Below are 18,986 nucleotides of genomic sequence, written 5' to 3'. Positions count from 1 at the left end.
CTGCACTTCGGCTCGCTGAGATGGCCATTTAAATTGATTTATGAGCGCCTGATCGAGCGCATTTGTTCGGGGCGGGGCAACAGAAGGGGTCTTTCTGGGTGGGGGACTGGGACCCCATAACTCATGATCGCTTTTTCGCCCAGTTGCTGCTAATTAAATTTGCATAAGGGGCGCACTTATTTGCCAGTGGGAGTGGCTCAAGGGGACAGCTGCCGCTTGTTGTTCTCGGTGGTATCCTGCGTCAGATCAGGTAGCCAGATGATGTCTGATGTCTGAACCCTTGTCAGGGAAGATGAAGAAGTGGCCCAGTTTCAGACAACCCCTAACAAGGCCAAAAGGGTCAAGGGGTCAGTGGTTCGTTAGTGGGTACTCGAAAACAATGCCATCTTTAATTGATTTAAGATTCCGAAGATCCACTGAAGAAGTCTGAGCATTTGTCAGCGATCTTCGGTGACTTTTAATTGCCTGGGAAATTTGTAACTCAATCAGCCTGGCATTGTACCAGTTGAGTTCTGGCCGGTCCAATCCTAATTGCAGGCGATTCAGGACCTCCAGGAGCCAACCTTATAGATGCACAGATACACAACGGTAATTGCGTTCCAGCGACAGGAACCAACCGATAATGGGAAATGGGAAAAGCACAAACTTTTGGCAGGCATATTTATGCACAAAATGAGCGACTTTTTCAAACGAAAGTGTCGATAGGCGGAACCACGTTAGCTGAAGGACAAAGGACACACAAAGGGATGCGAAGGAGGAGTAGCGGAGAAAGAGAAGAACAGAACAGGCAGAGGAAGTGCCATAAAAATGCAATTTTAGATTCCATCAACTGATAAGAAAAGTTTTTAAATTAGCCGCCAAATGGGAATGCGAACTTCGAAACTGTAAAATGAGCAACAGACAAAAACAACAGAAATGTTTGATTAGAAAACGAGCTAAACGAGGACAGCAATCGTGAAAGGAGGAGCAGGAGTAGGATGTTCGTCCTGCAAATTGCCCTCGTCACGCCAGGACACCGTTAGAAACTTTCTGCATGTTTCCATTGCACTTCGGCCCCTGCCACCGACCACCCACTGCCTGGAAAATACCTACCTGCTTGGATATCCTCAAAGGAAAACGCACTCCGCCGAAAAGAGAGCAAAAGTATCAGTTTCAGCTTATCAAATTCCTGCCATCGCAAGTGGGACAGATTAGCAGGAGAATCAATGGGAAAATGTAATGGAATTGGAAATGGAAATGGAATTGAAAATGGTATGGAAAATGAAAATGCAATGAGGCGCACTTTTTCGGCATTTGGCGAGATCTTCAAGACCTGATCTAAGGATCGAAAAGAAGAAGCAAAAGACAGCGCTCAAGTAATTAACGCCCCTATAAAGGAGCTGCATCCGCATCCTTCTCCGGGACGGAGATGAGTCCGAGTCTCAGCCCGAAAACAGTAGCTAGCCGACGGCGCCTTAAGGATTTGCCTAAATGTTAATGATGATCTGATCTCCCTTGTTGGTTTGTGTGAGTGAGAGTGAGTGTGTGTGGGTGTGCTACCGTTTGTTTGCCATTCCAGCTGAAAGAAAAAAAGATCTGGTGTGAAGATCGGGGCGGTTTTCTGTTTGTTTGGCTTTGCCTCGATAATCGCTGATGCGATATTAATTAATGCGATTCACTGGGCTTCAGTATTTCCGCTGGTAGGAACTGTAGAAGGTAGATAAAAATATTAATATACACAAAAAATTATCAATAAAAGATATAAGGTTCAGTAAGAAAATTAAGCCTTCCTGTTTATTTTATATTTAAGCTTTTATAATTATTTATTGAATATTTAAAAGTTGTTTAAATAAATGATCTACTAAACGCAAGTAAATGAATCGGTAAGAAATACACAGATCAGTTAAGTACGAGTACGACGCTTGTTAGTCGTTAAGTTCTTACAATACGAGTATATACATACAGGGAATACCATAACAATCTGATCGAATTACTTTAAATAAAGAATTCAATTAAGGCAGCTAAACGTTTAGACAGATTTTGTGTATCAACACTTGCAAAAATACGAAAATTGCTTACAAAAAATTTACTAATACTTTATAAAAATAAGTTTTTCTTCGACGAGCTAGATTTAAGCTAGCTAAGTGATTATGAAAAGGGCAACTAATATAGTTATGAGCAGTTTTAGGACACTCATGATCGATCCTTGCTCTTTGCGTCTTTAAGATATCCTTTTAAGCTGAAACTTAAGTTTCTAAAGTATATCGGTCACGAATATATATGTACATATTTAGCATTTATAAAGTTGGCAATTGTAAGAACTTTTGATCTTTTTAGGCAGTGCAAGCACTGAAAAAATAATATTGAACTGAAGCTCATAACGATATTACCTATTATTGATTATCTTAATTTATTATTATTTAATTATTTTCTATACTTCGATACTACACATAATATAATTGGTTGAAGGTATAGTAGATAGAAGGTATTCTTGATTAGGATCACTAGACAAGTCGGTCTACCAATGGCCGTCTATCTGTATGATATCAAACAAATCGGAAACTATAATTTAGTGGTTTTTGAAAACGTGCCGTACCTACGACACCTTTTGACGAATTTCTTACTTCACTTTCATTCAACAAAATAAGTAAGTCTTCTTTAAGTGTACTATTGATCTTTTGGGCAAGACCAAATCAGACTAGAACGTAAGGTCTGACTAATGGATTTGAGATTTTCTTTATAAAAAGAAAGCTTAGGTAAAACTTGAGAGTAGAATATTGAATATTACCGAACAGAACAGAAATGCGTCTTGTTTTAGTATACTTTGGTAAGTTCCAGTTGTTCTGACCGGTAAGCGAAAACACAACAAATTTTATTCTCTTTGCCGTAGCTCTGTTCTACCTGTTTCATTTTGAAGTCTATGCATTTTCTGATAAACTTGATAGCTTGCGAGCCTGGTTCGCTGCAAATGTCGAAGGACGGAAAGACCAGGAAACGATAGATACAGTGAAAAAGATCTGCGTTATAGAAGTGAAGAAGGGAAGCAAACATAAAATAAATATTGGAAACATTGACATAACCAATAAGAACACATTGGAAAACTTCATAAAACTCCCGAGTATCAAAATGCCGAACATTACGATAGTTATTGTAGAAGATGAGTTGGCTAAAAAGGCCCGAACGGCTAGTACGTATACAGCAACCGAAGTCGAGAAATTACTTGAACAGTTCAAAAAATGCGTACTTCATAAACTAAAGGTGCTATCCTAACTAACATTCAGACCAATAATAAAGCTGTTTACTCCTTAAATATGTTTTTAAGATGCACTTTCTTGTCACTCTTCGAATTTAGGTTAACAGAACTTCTGAATACCAAAAAATGTAATAAGCATTAGTTTTACATAAATATATTGCGAAAGTCAATGAAATTTGGCTTATGTAGTCTTTTTTATGATTTGACAAAATGTGTTTGTAGTTGTTGGATATTTCAAGCAATGCGAAAAATTGAGAACATTAAGTAACCTTTTCTAATGGAGAAGTAAATTCTACTACTTTCTGAATGGCGTATTAATATTCGTTATCTGATTAGATCAGCTTTCATGCATATTTCAATTCACTCTTCTTCGTTAAACGATTGCCCTAGTCTACAAATATTTACTCTTTATTTTTATCAAGATTTATGTGCACTTTCGGGGTAAATTAAAATATTTTTCAATGAGCTTTTTTAAAGCTTTTCTAATAACTACTATTTTTGTTATAACCCAATTCTTAAATTGGTTTTATTAGTTTGGGAAAGACTAATACCTTCCTCTTTCCCACAAAATAAGCTTGATTTAAAGAATGGTTCACTGACCCCAACCTAACAACAAACTAACAAAACGTTATTTGTTTTATTATAAAATTATGGAATTCTTTTTATTAACGTTACTTTTAATTTTTTAATTTAATGAATTATACTTTGTTTTTAATACGATCCCTTATTTACGGGAGTTTTTCGATTTATTTTTTTTCTTCTTAATCTTTATAACTGCTAAAGGTTTTTTAAGAAAACTGTTGAACAATAAATAATATTTAAAAAAAAAACTGTTTACTTTTAAATATATCCAGTATTTTATTAAATTTTTTATATTTCCACTAATTTTCAATATTTTTGCATCAACTCCGCCCTGTGTGAACACCAGGGTGAAGGTGCGATATTAATCGTATCAGTGCTACCATCTATATTAAAGTATCGATAGGCCAGACAGGATATGTATTGTAAAACAAATCACAAAGTTTGTTTCAAACTAAGCTGCTAAAGTTTTTTTTTAGCCAACTAATTTAAAAATGGTTGAGATGGACGAGTTGGAGAGAGAGCAACTGCGCAAGATTTTCGTCGGAGGACTGTCCATCGAAACCACAGACGAAAGCCTGAAATCCTATTTCGAGAAATTTGGCACCGTAGTGGAGGCGGTGGTCATGAAGAACACCAAAAACAAGCGCTCCCGCGGCTTTGGTTTCGTCACATTCATGGAGTGCTCCATGAAGGAAAACGCTCAGAGAATTGAGCACACCATCGACGGAAACATTGTGGCCTTGCGAGAGCCTTACCAGCGCCGTGTGTTGAATCCCGATTTGGATCGATCCCTATGGTATCAGAAACGACGCCGAAAGAGACTAAGACCCAATCACGGAATTCATCGTTCGCGTGGTCCGAAAAGAAATAATCTCAAAAAGAAAACAACCGTTGAGATGGTGCCAGAAGCACTTGGAAACCAACTTCCAAACTAAGTGTAAAAACTACAGGGACAGCGATAAAATCCTTGACATAACCCTCCGCATCGCCAAGCTGATAAATTTTTAAAAACCAAATCTTAAAAAGACACTGAAATATTTATACACCGGATTCAACTAACAGTTGAATTAAAATCATGAATTTAATTTCGGTAATCTGAAGTATTGAAAACCCTCATTAACAAATATTTAATACGACAGGACCTTGATACAATACTTAAAACACTTCACATTAGAGATCTAATGACCGAAACAACTCAATCATTATCTGCAGGGTAGAAACTAAATTAATGTACATTCATATAAGCATCCCCAGGATCTCGTATATATTAAGTTGATAATATAACTAAAGCGAAAATGTAAACTATATATTTTGATAGAAATAATTTGTCTTTAATAAATTCATTTTCGAATATCTAAGAATGTCTAGTATCAACAAACAAATATAATTGTAATACAATTTGATAATATTAAGAAACAAACTTTGATTCTTTACTCGATTTTTAAGGATATAACAATAAGGGCCTCGTACCCTAACACCATTATTATTGCATTTTATTTAAAAAGAAATAAGCTTACGACAGTTTTGTGAGTAGAATGATTTGTGGTTTGAGTATGTGCTTATAGAGCAGCAGGGTTATCGTCCTTTATTATCTTAGCCGCATACCCACTCATCAACGGTCACTCTGGTTTCGATAAAAATGCATTTCGTCCGCATCTATGGTATTTTTGGGATTTTCCGCTTATACGGCCATACTACATTGTAAAGAAGTAAAAAGAGAAGCAACAGCGTGAGGTGTAAATAATGTAAGGAAATTTAATATTGTAAAAGCGACCAAAAAAAAGATCCAGTGTGTTCAAAATCGAGTTCGATTGGACCGGCGGAAAACCGATTTACATTTCCCAGTACGAAGCGCAGTCGTGGAAAACGCAGCACACGCACACACAATCAAAGTGCACACACATATGGACTGATATTTTTCGTCTACGTTTCAATTCGATTTTCGGAAATTTCACCTTCGCGTTGCTGTTTTTCGGCTATTTCAAACTTGTTTTCAGCTGTGTGCGCCCCGCCCCCTCCATCCACCCCCTCCTCGTTCCGCTGGCAGCCGCTCACTTTTTAATTTGCTTACGTATTACGCTCGCGTGCCAATTCGCAGTGTAAATCGTGCATTATAAACGCAAAAGCTGGCATAATTCCACGCACATTATTCATCCGCTGCTCTCCAGTTGTCCCGCAATCAGCTGTAGAAATCGTGTGACGCCAAAGATAATGCGAATCGGTGAAAAAACGGTGAAAAGTTAAAGAAACGCAGTCGGAATGTGTGTCAAAAAGCAGCAGCAGGTGTAAATGCAGTGTTCTAAAGCGCAGCAATTCTAACTGCTTCTGTGTGCGTCTGCGAGTGTGTGTGTGTCGCAAACATATGGCAGCAAATAAATAATAATCGCAGTTAATATATTTCGCAGTTAAAAGAAAATTCTGATGTCCAAGCCAGAATCATCTAAAAGTCCCCCGTGAGCTTGAGCTTGGAACCCAACCCAGAACCAGGTCCAATGACAAATGTAACAACCGAAACTCACCAACCGCCCTGAGGAAGCAGAAGACAGTCTCCCGAGGTCAACCCACCACCACCCCCGATTTATTATTATTTCCTTTTCGTTTACTTTTTAACCCTCCGCTCGAGAACGTGGTTTCTTTTGCGACGTGCAATACTTTGTGGCAAAAGTCTTGCATCGTTCCAAAAGAGAGCAACCACTTGGAGCGACGAGCACGGCCGTACAATACCCAAATCCGTGGCCACCAAGCTGCAGCGTCTCAAGGCCAAGGCGTCTGCGAGCCAGCACTACGGTCGAAAGTCATCGTCGGCTATCGGGAACCAAAGCGAAGGCGGCGATAGGAGCTCATCCTCTGGAATCCACGGTGGCCACAACCATCAACGCGGTGGCGCCGCCGAGGAACCCAACTTTGCTCTGGCGGACGTGGCCGAGAAGTCATATCAAAGCCACAACAACAACAATTATCAAAAGTCAAACCACACCAGTGCCAATTACAACCACTCCAACTATAATAACCACCCACAAAGCGCCACCACCAACCTGCCTTATCAGCCCAATAACAATATCAACACGATGATGATGACCAAACAGAAGAATTCGCTGGCCGAGCGCCTCAACATCGGCGAGGAAGTGCGGGAGCTGAAGTTGGGTGCCACCTTCAATCCGAAAAATACCTCCACCGCCTTCCATACTATCAAATGTAAGTGCTGCCTGCAGGGGGGATGCCCCGTATCTCCAGTCAGAACTTATCCAAAAATGCCTCGTCTTGCAGATGATTTCAAGCCAGCAAGTGTGGACACCAGCCGCATGGCATCTGTGGATGTGGGCTCCAACAATCAAGTTACTGTTATCGTGCCAAATTCAGGTAAGTGCACTCGGAACCAAATATTTATAAATTGAACCATATATATCCATCGAACCATTATATGATATAGATATGTGTATAAAGAGGATTGGTCATTTAATTGACCATATACTCATATGTATAGACCCCATGCCATACAAGTATTTACATTTTATATTCAAATATCTGAATGATAACTATTGGTAGCAAATAACTATATTAATTAGTTGATTATGAATTTGGTTTTGCTTATCTTCATGATGGTTTTTATGATCCCGTATCAACATTATATTTAAACTGTAGATATCTTTTCTGACAGCTTAAAAAGATTGTTAAAGAGGTTACATTTGTAATAGATGATTACTTGATTTTTTTTTTAGAAGTTTTGTTTGAGCAAAGAAAGCTGAATAGGTTCCAGCTTCCGTGCTTCAAATAACTAAAATTACCTACAATAAAGTGGGTTGAGCACCTGTTCTGTCGAATTCACCTGTTTATTTTGATGAAAATGATATTATCGGAATGACCAACTTCGCAAGAAGCTTCATTAAAAGAAGATTTAGAGCAATCAAGAACACGTGCTTTAGGCTAAGTTAAGACTTACTGTCAAGTTGGCAGAAAATCATCACGACCTGTTATTGACATTGATGATAAAACAATTTTCTTGTACCCCAAAGAATCAAGAATTTGTTAAAGCAATGAAATACATATATATTGTTCATTACATATAGTATGTTGTAATGATTCATCCGTTAGCACTCGCGTGATCTTATACAAATTGGATCTAGACGCACAATCCTGTTGCTAATCACCTTTAACGAACCATGTTTTATTGACAGACTTACAATGGAATAAACAATGCAGAAAAATCAGTCGATTTATTGTCGTGCTTCAGACACGCAATCCAATAAGGTATTCAAATTAGAGCGAACCAAAGAGATTTTGTGTTTGCATCTGTAATATTGAGACTCAAACTTACACAATGATTTCGAAAGGGTTTATATTAAATTTGTGGGTTTTTTCCTTGTAATTATGAATATTTTAAAGTAGACTATACTCGTTTTAAGTTCTGAATTTAAACAGTATTTTATATGCAAGTAGAAGTACCACCATTTACATATCGCAAAAGACTTTCAAACTGAAAGTAAATAGGTGTTGACTGTGTGTGGTTAATTTGGTGTGGTTTTGCCTGTCTGATGACATAATTTGCCTGCATTATACAGTAGAAACCAGTTGCAGTGTCTATTCATAAGTACAAATTAATGGCTAGCCCTGTGCACTATTTGAATCGAGCAAAAAATCGCGGTCGTTTGGCGAGCGAAGAAAAGGCCAGCTTTGGAGCAAAGACACCAAATTACATCAAGTCAGGCAAAGTGCAGCCAAGCGTTCAAGTTTTCCTCCTCGGCTTCTCCGTACTAGCATTATTCCGCTATACTCTTCGTGGCCAGACATCGTCTGTGGGCTGACGTTGGACCTCATTGTGGCCGACTTGGCTTGTGTAACGCTCCGTTGATTGCGAGCGACGAGTCGCCAAAGAGTTTTGGCTGCGGCAGCGACTGTGGCGACGACAATACCAACGGAATTTGGTCAAGTGTGTGTCTGGAAGTGGTGCGGTAACTGTCCGATCTGTCCCGCTTTACGCCTCCCTCGGAAGCGGACGGGTGCAGCCAAATTGCGCACAATATGCTGAACTAGTTTCCAGTTTGGTATCGGCCAAAGCCAAGCATTCCGTTCAACCTATCAATTGGCGTACTTCAATAATCATAACAACGATAACCAACCGTATCGTTTACTCATAGCTACAGCCAATCTGATAGTACTTCATTGTTTGTTACAGTACTATCTGTTGATTTAAATCGACATACTGTCACTTTCAGAGATGTCTTTTAAGTAGTCTGGTGATTGGCCAGGTGCTCAATGGTCAGCAGATTAAACTAATAATAACAAACATAAAGATAGTACCAAAAATGTTTGTAAAATTATCTTTTGGTAAACCAAATTAAATGTATTTGTAGCGAAAATCAAGTACCTTTTTGATGAGGGAGCATCAATCCCTTATATCAATATAATTTCGTTTTCTAATATCAAACTACAAAAAAAGAAAACATAAAAAAATTAATTCTAACAAAATAATGGTTTTAATAATACACTAAAAACGCAAAAAGCAAAAGTTTCTTTGAAATTCTTTTTAAAAGAACCCAAATTTATGCTTTGGAAAGTTCTTAAGTATCTACATATGTATATCAGCTCGATAGTTTGTAAATGCAGTTTTTGTTGAATTTTAACTACGAATCAGAAGACTTTCAGGTAGTGGTAACAAAACCGCTTAGTTACGGTGATTACCAGGCCACAAGTCTGTGCAAATATGCCAAGGTCAGCTAAGACAAGATCGTACATGCTGTTTGTACTAATGATTATCTTTACGAATCCATTTCTTGACCGAAAAGATCTATTGACTACATTGAAGTTTCCGTGGTATCCCCATTAAACAAACCATTTAAAATGTATTCAAGTTCATGATTATATTCATTATAAATTTAAATACTAGAGAAGATATCTGCTCAGAAGGGGTTAATGGCAATCCAGCGGCTTACGCGGAACTAGCATTATAAGCTATCTTTTTATGTCTTTGACAGCAACGGTAATGCATTTTCTATGATGCCCGGTAATTTGGTTATTAATGATTCATTTCCGTGTCGAGTGTCCCCAACAATCTCCAGTACCGATCCCAAAGTAAAACCCAGTGAGCCGGCCTTCTCGATTAAATTTCCAGTACCATTTAAAACTTTTTCCTTAAAGTTCACCAAGTGTTGTAAAAACGCCATAGATATGCAAGCCTGTAGGGAAAATACTTTTTCTTTTCTAATTAGTAAGTTCTTAGGTTACAGCGAAAGATTCTCACCAAGAATTAAGACAGCGATCCGCATTGTAAACTCCGCTTGTTAGCAACGTAATGTAGGTAACTGAAATTGGTTGGATACAGACCCAACTAAGGCCCTTCTAAGTTACATAGCATGGTAATTGGAATTAGGGTTCAGACCAGACTTTTAAATACCATGACCCTGCAACCAATAGCAAATTTAATTTACCTAAAAAATATTAAGCAAAAATGAACTGTGTAAATGACATTTTTCTAACAGAGCCAGATAACCTGTTTGCTATTTGAGGCTGAAACAATGCCTAATTTGTATGACTAAGTCCAGACTTTACTCGAAATAAGGTTCATTAAGGTTAAATTAATTGAAACACATTTTCAGTTAGCTCTCAGCTCTCTCTGCTTTTTATTTGGTGCTGATGCCTGGCAGCCATCAATCCCTACTAGCTCTTCTTACGATATCTCGCATGGGACACGATCCGATTCCTGCGAAAGTTCTGGCCGACGGAGGCTTATAGACCTTGGGGCAGTAGGGCGGTACACAATTCATTGGTGGTGGGCAGTAGGGTGGCACACAGGCCCGTGACACTCTTTCTACGTTTCCGGCTATGCATTTGGGAGGGTTGCATTTTTTTGGGCAATATGGTGGCCAACAAGTTGGTGGCAATTGGCATGCGGGTGGATAGCAGGCTGGATAGCACGATGGCGGGACACATTTGGGATCACACTGGGGTTTTACGCAAGGATAGCAGTAGGGTGGTTGGCAGATGCTTGGGCAGAAGGGCACGTAACACCAAGGAAAGTAGGATCCGTCTGGGTATACCAGTTCCTTGGACTGGTGAGGCGGCGATATCATTGCTGGAGGTGACGGAGGAGGTTTTGGATTTTGTGATGGCTTAGCAGGAGGAGGGGGTGGTGGAGGCGGTGGCGGTGGAGGAGGTGGGGGTGGATTGCAATTTGGATAACACGAGGGATAATATGTGGGAGGTTTTGGGCAAAGCAGGTTCACTTTCTTTTTCAGAAAACTATACAGAAAACATCGCCTTGATGATGCCCTATGCACCTCTTCGAGAGCTTTCCCCAGTGCTGGAACCCATTCAGATCCATATTTTGTTCCAGCATTGGCTTCTGCAATGGCTTTTATCAGGCCTTTGGTAAGCCTCTTTAGTTTGATGTGATCCTGGGACCTACCCGGCTGTGTGCAAAGCATACCTAGAAATTGATATATTTTTAATTTGGTCATGTTTGAGTACCACATAGTAGTTAATATTTAACTTTTAAGTCTTACATATTAGCAGTAAAAACAACCTGCAGACTCCGTTCATTGCAACAGTGTGGCAGATTCCATTAAACCTGATACCTAAAGAAATTATTCCATGCCTAATACTAATAATATTAGAAAGTCATGCTTTGAAAAGCGATCAAATCAAAAGGGGCACCTCTCAAGACTCTCTTAGATAATACATACTAACGTGAGTGCTAGTCTTGTATTTTATAAAGATATATCATTAAAAATCAAGATTTTAATAATATAGATTATAATAGATAGAATAATACGAATGATAGGTAAATTATTGAAAAGATTTATGTCTAAATAAATTTCATGATTTACCATTACGTTTCATTTAAGGAATTCGAAGCTTACATTTTTATTATTTGCCTGGAGTTTTTTCATTTCTATAACACAAAGCATCGCCAGTGTTCCTACAGTTGCCTCATCTTGCTGACCCCGTTCAAGAGTACCTAACCAGTTTTCCAACACGAAAATCTTTCCTTTCACTTTTACGATTTAAAATCCATCAGATTTGCGGTCAATGTGATGAATCCATTATTTAGACTTTCAGTTCGAATGAAAATTGTTTTTGGAAGTCTAAGGAGATTAAAATTGGTTTCCTACGAGGTTTCTTTCTCAGATAATTCAATAAAATACTACAACTGCTTCTTTGGAACATTTCTAACATTGTACCTAATTAGAAATTTGTTTTATTCTTTGATTACATTAAGCTCCTTCATTTTGAGAAGAACGCACTTCTTTACGTCGGGAGCATACGCTGTCCTGGCCATGCTACGTTGTGCTGGCTTTGAGCGGTTTATTATAATGGTCGCGTTGGAACTGGGATTCTTGGCTTGCTTCTGATATTTCTCCAACGATTTCTGATCCTTGACAATGACTACCGTTATGGGCGGCATTTCAATTTCGGGCATGCTGATGTTGTTCTTGATCGTGTTAATATTGTTAATGCTTTGGCCGACAATGGCCTCTAAGACTGCATTCTCTTTGCTTCCCATTTCCGATTGGCACAATTTGAGGAGTGTGCCCATAAATTTGTTACCTTTTTTGTCATTCTCCTTGTGTTCTATAATTGGCTTAGTTTGCGGTATGGAATCTACGTTTGCATCCTCTTTGATAAACTTATTATGGAAGTGACCAAAAATTTTGTTCATCACTTTCGATTTCACATCCTTAAAAAATAAAAGTGGGTTAGCATTTGAAACGTGGACCATATAGAAAACTATGGGTAATATCCCTAAAAGTAATCGTAATAAGATTATTGTTTCGTGGACCACTTTATGAACTGCAAACTTACATAAGGAGATCGTAACAAGTCGCATTTTGGAAAGTTTAAAGGGAACTGAAATGCGAAAGATGTGTATTTCAGACTATAAATAGTTACTGTCGCCATCTTAGTCACGCGATTACCGCACATAATCCATCGGGCTATTCTCACCTTTCACGATTCAACTTAAATATTTCGAATTTCTTCTTTAGAAAGTGAACGCAACCTCAGTTTTAAAATACAATTCGCTTAGAATTCACATGGCTTAGATGCTTGTACTGCACTATGGTGGGAACGTCCTACCAATTTCACCCCATAACCTCATAATCTAATCTCTGTTCTGAATGAACTGCAAATTCTACAGAAAGGAAGAGCAAAATAACTTATTTACAGAACAAAAAAAAACACTGTTTCCTTCTTTGCTGGTGGTAATGTTAAAGGCCTTATTAAATAGGGTTTATAGATTCAACTCTAGAAAAATACAACATAAGTGGACAGTTAATTAAAAAAGACTAAAATTATGGTTCAGATCAAGGAGATTTATTCTTATTATTTATGGCCTAAGCCCATCATTGATTACATTAAAAATATAAATACATAAATTAAATACATATTCTATATACGTTTCCATCCAAATCTAAATAATCCTATACTTTTTATCGCACAGAAAGTTCCGGTGTGCCTCATACAGTTTATAAGGGTAATCAAAGGGAGTATGCAAAGGAGTGCTTGATGATCTACGACAAGGAGACGGGCGCTATCACAATAGAGAAGCTGAATCACAACATTCAAGTGAAGAAGACAAGGTAAGTGCTTCAAGTTTTGAGGTAAGGAACTGCTGAAACAACTTTTGTTCTTGCAGGAGCGAAGTAACCAACAAGCCAGTTCTGCTGCCAGCGCAGAACATGCCTGTGAATATGGGTCAGGTCCACAGTCAGGGTACAAACGGAGCTGGTGGAGCACCAGCATCAGCTCCTGGCCACGCATCCGGTCCGGCACCCAAAATGGAGAACAGCACCATGCGAATCTCATCAAAGACGAAAGTTTCCACGGGCAGCCGCCGAAATAATATAAGTGAGTACCAAAGAAATTAATTAACTCCATTAAAATACTTATTTTTTCCTTCTAAATTGCAGTTGACTTCAAGCCGCGCAATTCGCCCATGCAACAGAGCTCACCATCGCGTCCAGTGCCTGTCCATCGCAGTCCACAATCTGCGCCAGCGTAAGTTTTTCTACCAGTAATTTGGAATAATTAGCACCTTACCATTTAACCATTACCCTTTTAGTTGGGATGCAAATAATGCACAGCAGACTTTGCCCAGCATTCCGATGATCACCGACGACGATGACTTTGGATTGAGGGCAGCCCTGCACAACAGCGGTCATGCGAATACCTCAGGTTCCTCGACCGGCTCGGCAGCTGGTCAGCCGGACTTTGGATCCACGTCCTCGTCCTCGCACATGGGCAAGCAGCGGCAGCCTCCTCCGCACGGTCATGGCAAGCGCCAGCAGATGCACCAGCGTGCAAGTCCACCAATGGCCCAGCAGCAGCAACAGCACCACCAGCAGCCATATGGTCGTGGATACAACGGTGGCCTCAACCACGCACAACAGCAGCAACAACGGCAGTCGCCCCAGCAGCGACCTTCGGCCTATGGCCAGGCCAATAGTATGCCCATAGACTTGGACTCCGGCAGGGAGCATGAACTGACCTCGCAGTCCGTGGCGCAAGCTGCTGCGGCTTTGGAACAGGTTAGTTAAAGGTCTAGTAATGCATGTAATTGGTCTAAGTTTGTTTGGTTACTTATTTACAGCAAATTGGTAATGAATTGAGTGCCTCGAGCTCCAGTTCTGATTCGGATTCCAGCGATAGTGACAGCGGCAGCGACTCTGATGACAGTACCGAGGAGGATCGTCCAATGCAACGGCAGCAGCAGGAACAGGACCACCAGATGTATCAGAATCATCACCACCAACAGCAGCAAATGTCCCAGCAGCACCTGAACCAGCTGCCTAACCTAGGCCTGGGTTCAATATCACCAGCCTATAGCAACAATCATCACCAACAGCAGCAGTTGCACCATCATCAGCAGCAGCAACAGCAGAAGCAACAGTCCGGCATTTATGCGTCCAATGGTGGCTTTCCAAACGATTTGCTACAAAACGATCTGCAATTGTCGTCCAACTCGTCAGATGATGATGACGATTAGCTGTCTTAGGTTTGATCTTATTTGCCTGCTTTTGACAAAACCAACGACAACAAGAGCAACAACAATTATTGATATTCTGTCTATATGCGTGTAATTAATTTGTAATTATTGAGGGGTGATTTTACTTGCTAGTGAAATTTTTATAAATAAATCTTAGTTCTACACCACGATATACACAAACATATATTAATTAATTTTAAACACTAACTTTAGACCTTCCAAATGTGCTGGTAAACATTGAATTAAAACGAGAAAGAATAATCAAATCAAAAACACAAATCACAATCTAAACCTATCTTTGTCAATACATATTAGTTTTAAATAATAAATTAACAATTGTGTAAAACTTGTTGGAATACCTAAATGAGATCGCATGCAAAAATATACAAATATATGTACCAACAATAACCAAGAGACGAATCGAACGATGTAGACGATGCAACTACGGAAATTATTTAGTTTTTAATAAGAATTCTGCAAATCTTAAATATGTATTTTAAGTTACCAAGATGGAAACTGACCACGCGGATTTTTGCCATTAATTACGCATTTTAATCTAAGCCTGAAAATTATTTGAAAAACAAATTCAGATACCAAAAGCGAATAGAAACATTTTGTTTTGTTTCCCTTATTATTTCGCTCATTTTATACAGTCAAGATTTATTTAATATTTTCAAAAGTAAAATTACTTTCTGAATGTTCGTTTTTGATTAATTTGTTAGCTATATATTTATCATGATTGTATTTTAGCCCCTTATCTTTATTAGTTACATATTTGTGCGGTATGAAGACACTTATGTTTTTAGCTCATGTTTTATTTGAATTTATTTGTAGTTCTTTAATTATTTTTTAATATATATATTACGATTTTGTTATGAGCTTGCAATAGTTAAAAGCAACGAAAGGAAATAAATGTGAAACGAAAGAACCGGCCTGGTGAAAGCCATTTTTGTTTAATGTCCACTCCCCCGAATACCCTAAGAATTTGTTAAGATGCTGAGGAGTACAGTACTCACTCAAAACACAACTCCTTCCAAATGTGAGCGTGCCGAAGTCCATACACACACTTACTGATATCGACACTATTTAATTTGCCAAGCCAACAATGAAATGTATTTATGAAGTACCATCCACGAGAGAAACGACCAATATCTGAGAAAAGTCAGATCGAAATGGAGATAATACCAATTATTTTTTGTACATTCTACATGAACATATGTCTAGGGTTAAATTGTATTTCGAGCTGGCAGTTTTGAAGTTGAGTTTTCGAAGGATTCACTCTTCAGAGCACCAGGAACTAGAATCGAGCATCAATACCAACACCAAAAACAATTACAAACAAATCAACAGAAACTTAACGAAAACAACAAAATGATTTAGATAATCATAAGCACAATATACATATGCAAAAAATCTAGAACTAATTATATAACTAATTCTGTATAGAATCCGAAAATGCCTAAGATCACAATGAAATCAAGCAAGTAACTTAGTCTAATTGGTAAGCAAATAAATATATATTATATACAAACATGCATGTACACGACTTTATATACAAACAAATATATGAATATTACTTTCAGTTAAATTAGTTCTAATACCGACCATTAAACAGTCAACAAATCAAATAAAAAAATTAAACCTGCTTATATTATGATTTCGGGGGGTTTGATAAATGAGGTAAGATTAACCTGGCACATGAAAAGACTTACTAAAGTGAAGGTCAATTTTTTCTTTAGAGCTTGAAATGGGAAATTATTTTTATTTTGTTCGCATAATAAGTTTAAAATAATGTAATCTTATGTAGTCAAACTACATTACATGATTTTTTTCTGAAGTTATAGTCCATAGTTGAAAATAGTTTTGCAACAATCGAAATAAAAAGTTTTTATATGATAACTTTTCATAATGAAATTAAATTTTTAAGGTAAGACGATCATTACATAAAAATATAGTTAAATTTATTAAGGTACGGTTTTATTATAAAATACAAAAAAATATGTATATAAAATGATAATTATAATTTCTATAATACCATAAATAAAGTAATTTAAACAGGAATATTTAAACGAGGGTATTATATAGTCGACTTTCGAAAACATGCCTTCTCCCACGCACTTGTATATTAATATCCGAAGGTATTTTTCACCGGTCGAAAGGCGGTCACACTGATTAGTTCTTCGCGTATTGTATCAACAGGTGTTGATTAATTGTCAGAAAACCACGAAATGGGTGACGTTACAGGACTTAGCAATGCCGAAGCCGACGAGCTGTGCCAAAAGCCGGACGCGTCCACCAAGGTGAGTCAATCCCAACAGGCACAGCACCTTACTATGGACTTTCTAATACGTCGTCGCCACAGGACTTCATGTTCCAGCAAACCATGTACCGCATTAAAGACCCGCGCAAGTCGCTGCCCTTCTACACGGGCGTCCTCGGCATGACCTTGCTGGTGAAACTCGATTTCCCCGAGGCCAAGTTCTCGCTATACTTTTTGGGGTAAGTTCAATAACTGCAGCTTATCTCGATACGTGCGATTCGACGTAATATAATGACAATTGCTTTCTAATCTGTCGCAGCTATGAGAACGCCGCCGATGTACCCAAGGATCCCAAAGAGCGCAAGAGCTGGGCACTGACCCGCAAGGCCACCATTGAGCTGACCCAGTAAGTATTTAGAATAATAATAATTCCAGGTTGTCTATATCTGAAAGAGTTAATAGTAACTAAATTCGTATATCTCTTAGAACAGTAAACTTAGATTCATATGTAGTAGTGTGATCAAACAAAATGCGATGTCCCCTTCGGTCATGATAAAAACATATCTGAAATCCTTATACATAGTTCTTAAACTACACTCTAATTGCTCATTTTTGCTAATATACAGACGATTATTAAGACGGGTAAAATCAATTCTCTCAATCCAAGTCCCTATATATTTTTGAATTTTGTATGATAACTTTATGGTGGTTTGAGTTAAATAAGTCTTGATGTAGTTTTATTGGCAATTGACATTATAATTACACACCTGCTATCTTTATACCTCGAAGTCGTTGATTTTTTTTATAATAATGCACGTTGATAAGGATGTAGTATGCAGCTAAAGGAAGCGTTTCCAACCGATAGAAAGTATATATATTCTGATTGGCGACGATTAAGCCGTCTGCCCGTCTGCCCGTCAGCCCACCACAGCATATGTTTTTCTCAGCATCAGACTAAGTCCACTCATTTCAAAAAGTAGCGATAGTAAAATTAACAATTTTTTCCAGCTAAAATATTATGTTATCGATCGACTAAAGCGCTTCTTTTTGAGTTTTTTTTATTAAAAGTATTTAATATATCTAATAATTTACATAACACTTCAAATAGTCGGAAGATGGAATTTTGATTAGGGAAATGTTTTTAAATAAAGTAAATTTTAGTAAGTGTAACTTCGAAATTTTTGGTTTCCTTAAAAAACATGTTGAATGGAATTTTGTAAAAATAATAGTGGTGATTATCTTTAACTACTTTTTCGTTTAATTATAGCAACTGGGGAACTGAGAGCGACCCGGATCAGAGCTACCATACCGGAAACACTGATCCCCGTGGCTTTGGGCACATTGGAATCCTGGTTCCCGATGTATACGCCGCTAGTCAGCGGTAAGTGGTGGTTACTGAGTCGTTTCTACCCTCTTATCATAAATTTCCTATTTTTCCGCAGCTTCCAGGAGCTTGGTGTTGAATTCGTAAAGAAGCCTGATGACGGCCGCATGAAGGGACTGGCCTTCATCAAGGACCCCGACGGCTACTGGATCGAGATCTTCAAGGCCCAAACCGTCTAGTCTGACTGGAAGATTTATTTAATGTTATTAATTGTGCATCTGCTTTTGTTCCTTAATTACCTGCGCTACAGCCGAGGCGCCCAGGAGTAGTCTCCCAAGTGGAGTCGTAAAAATAAATCAGAAATTGTCTAACAATTGGGCCGTGGACCTTATTCACCTGTGTGCACCTGTCGCAGCTGCTGCAGCTGTCAGCTCAGTCCCCAAAATAATTGGCTCCAATTCCTGTGTCCTTGCCGGCTTGGTATTTTCACACGCTAATTATTATTTACATCGCGGACAGCCGAGCTTTTTGATAAGCAAATGTGTTACTCACTTGCACATGGGGTGTTTGCCCAGACGGTCTGCGAGGGTCCTGTGGTCCTGCGAAC

General features: G+C 38.5%; 6 protein-coding genes across 9 annotated transcripts; 4 read left to right on the top strand and 2 right to left on the bottom strand.

The window, feature by feature from the left end:
• Positions 1-2,781: 2,781 nt before the first annotated feature.
• Positions 2,782-3,249, top strand: LOC108112439. Its single transcript, XM_017222284.1, has 2 exons — positions 2,782-2,806; positions 2,870-3,249. Exons 1-2 carry the CDS (start codon positions 2,782-2,784, stop codon positions 3,247-3,249), a joined length of 405 nt encoding a protein of 134 aa, XP_017077773.1.
• A 1,006-nt stretch (positions 3,250-4,255) lies between these two features.
• Positions 4,256-5,334, top strand: LOC108112405 (heterogeneous nuclear ribonucleoprotein A1-like). The gene has a single exon (XM_017222246.2). The coding sequence runs from the start codon at positions 4,306-4,308 to the stop codon at positions 4,747-4,749; it is 444 nt and encodes a 147-aa protein (XP_017077735.1). The 5' UTR covers positions 4,256-4,305; the 3' UTR covers positions 4,750-5,334.
• A 144-nt stretch (positions 5,335-5,478) lies between these two features.
• LOC108113077 (ell-associated factor Eaf) lies at positions 5,479-16,332 on the top strand. Of its 4 annotated transcripts, none has more exons than XM_017223520.1 (8): positions 5,479-5,559; positions 6,220-7,009; positions 7,082-7,174; positions 13,251-13,389; positions 13,446-13,657; positions 13,720-13,807; positions 13,872-14,337; positions 14,400-16,332. In XM_017223520.1, the coding sequence occupies exons 2-8, from the start codon at positions 6,883-6,885 to the stop codon at positions 14,793-14,795; spliced, it is 1,521 nt and encodes a 506-aa protein (XP_017079009.1). In that variant the 5' UTR covers positions 5,479-5,559; positions 6,220-6,882; the 3' UTR covers positions 14,796-16,332. The 4 variants fall into 4 exon arrangements, with proteins under 4 accessions (XP_017079009.1, XP_017079010.1, XP_017079011.1 ...); XM_017223521.1 differs by lacking the exon at positions 5,479-5,559 and adding an exon at positions 5,641-5,658; XM_017223522.1 differs by lacking the exon at positions 5,479-5,559 and adding an exon at positions 6,141-6,159.
• Positions 10,377-11,339, bottom strand: LOC121530516 (leucine-rich repeat extensin-like protein 1). The gene is made up of 2 exons (XM_041819683.1): positions 11,314-11,339; positions 10,377-11,237 (listed from the first exon to the last, which is right to left on the bottom strand). Exon 2 carries the CDS (start codon positions 11,233-11,235, stop codon positions 10,459-10,461), a length of 777 nt encoding a protein of 258 aa, XP_041675617.1. The 5' UTR covers positions 11,236-11,237; positions 11,314-11,339; the 3' UTR covers positions 10,377-10,458.
• LOC108113078 lies at positions 11,891-12,812 on the bottom strand. The gene has a single exon (XM_017223524.1). The coding sequence runs from the start codon at positions 12,636-12,638 to the stop codon at positions 12,009-12,011; it is 630 nt and encodes a 209-aa protein (XP_017079013.1). The 5' UTR covers positions 12,639-12,812; the 3' UTR covers positions 11,891-12,008.
• A 622-nt stretch (positions 16,333-16,954) lies between the features above and the next one.
• Positions 16,955-18,753, top strand: LOC108112318 (lactoylglutathione lyase). The gene is made up of 5 exons (XM_017222146.2): positions 16,955-17,095; positions 17,158-17,294; positions 17,375-17,461; positions 18,323-18,436; positions 18,498-18,753. Exons 1-5 carry the CDS (start codon positions 17,024-17,026, stop codon positions 18,616-18,618), a joined length of 531 nt encoding a protein of 176 aa, XP_017077635.1. The 5' UTR covers positions 16,955-17,023; the 3' UTR covers positions 18,619-18,753.
• Positions 18,754-18,986: the final 233 nt, after the last annotated feature.

Source organism: Drosophila eugracilis, unplaced genomic scaffold (genome assembly GCF_018153835.1).
Source record: "Drosophila eugracilis isolate 14026-0451.02 unplaced genomic scaffold, ASM1815383v1 contig_90, whole genome shotgun sequence".
Lineage (NCBI taxonomy): Eukaryota > Metazoa > Arthropoda > Insecta > Diptera > Drosophilidae > Drosophila > Drosophila eugracilis.
The sequence above is the reverse complement of the archived record's forward strand: the minus strand, read 5'-3'. Positions and strand labels throughout refer to the sequence as shown.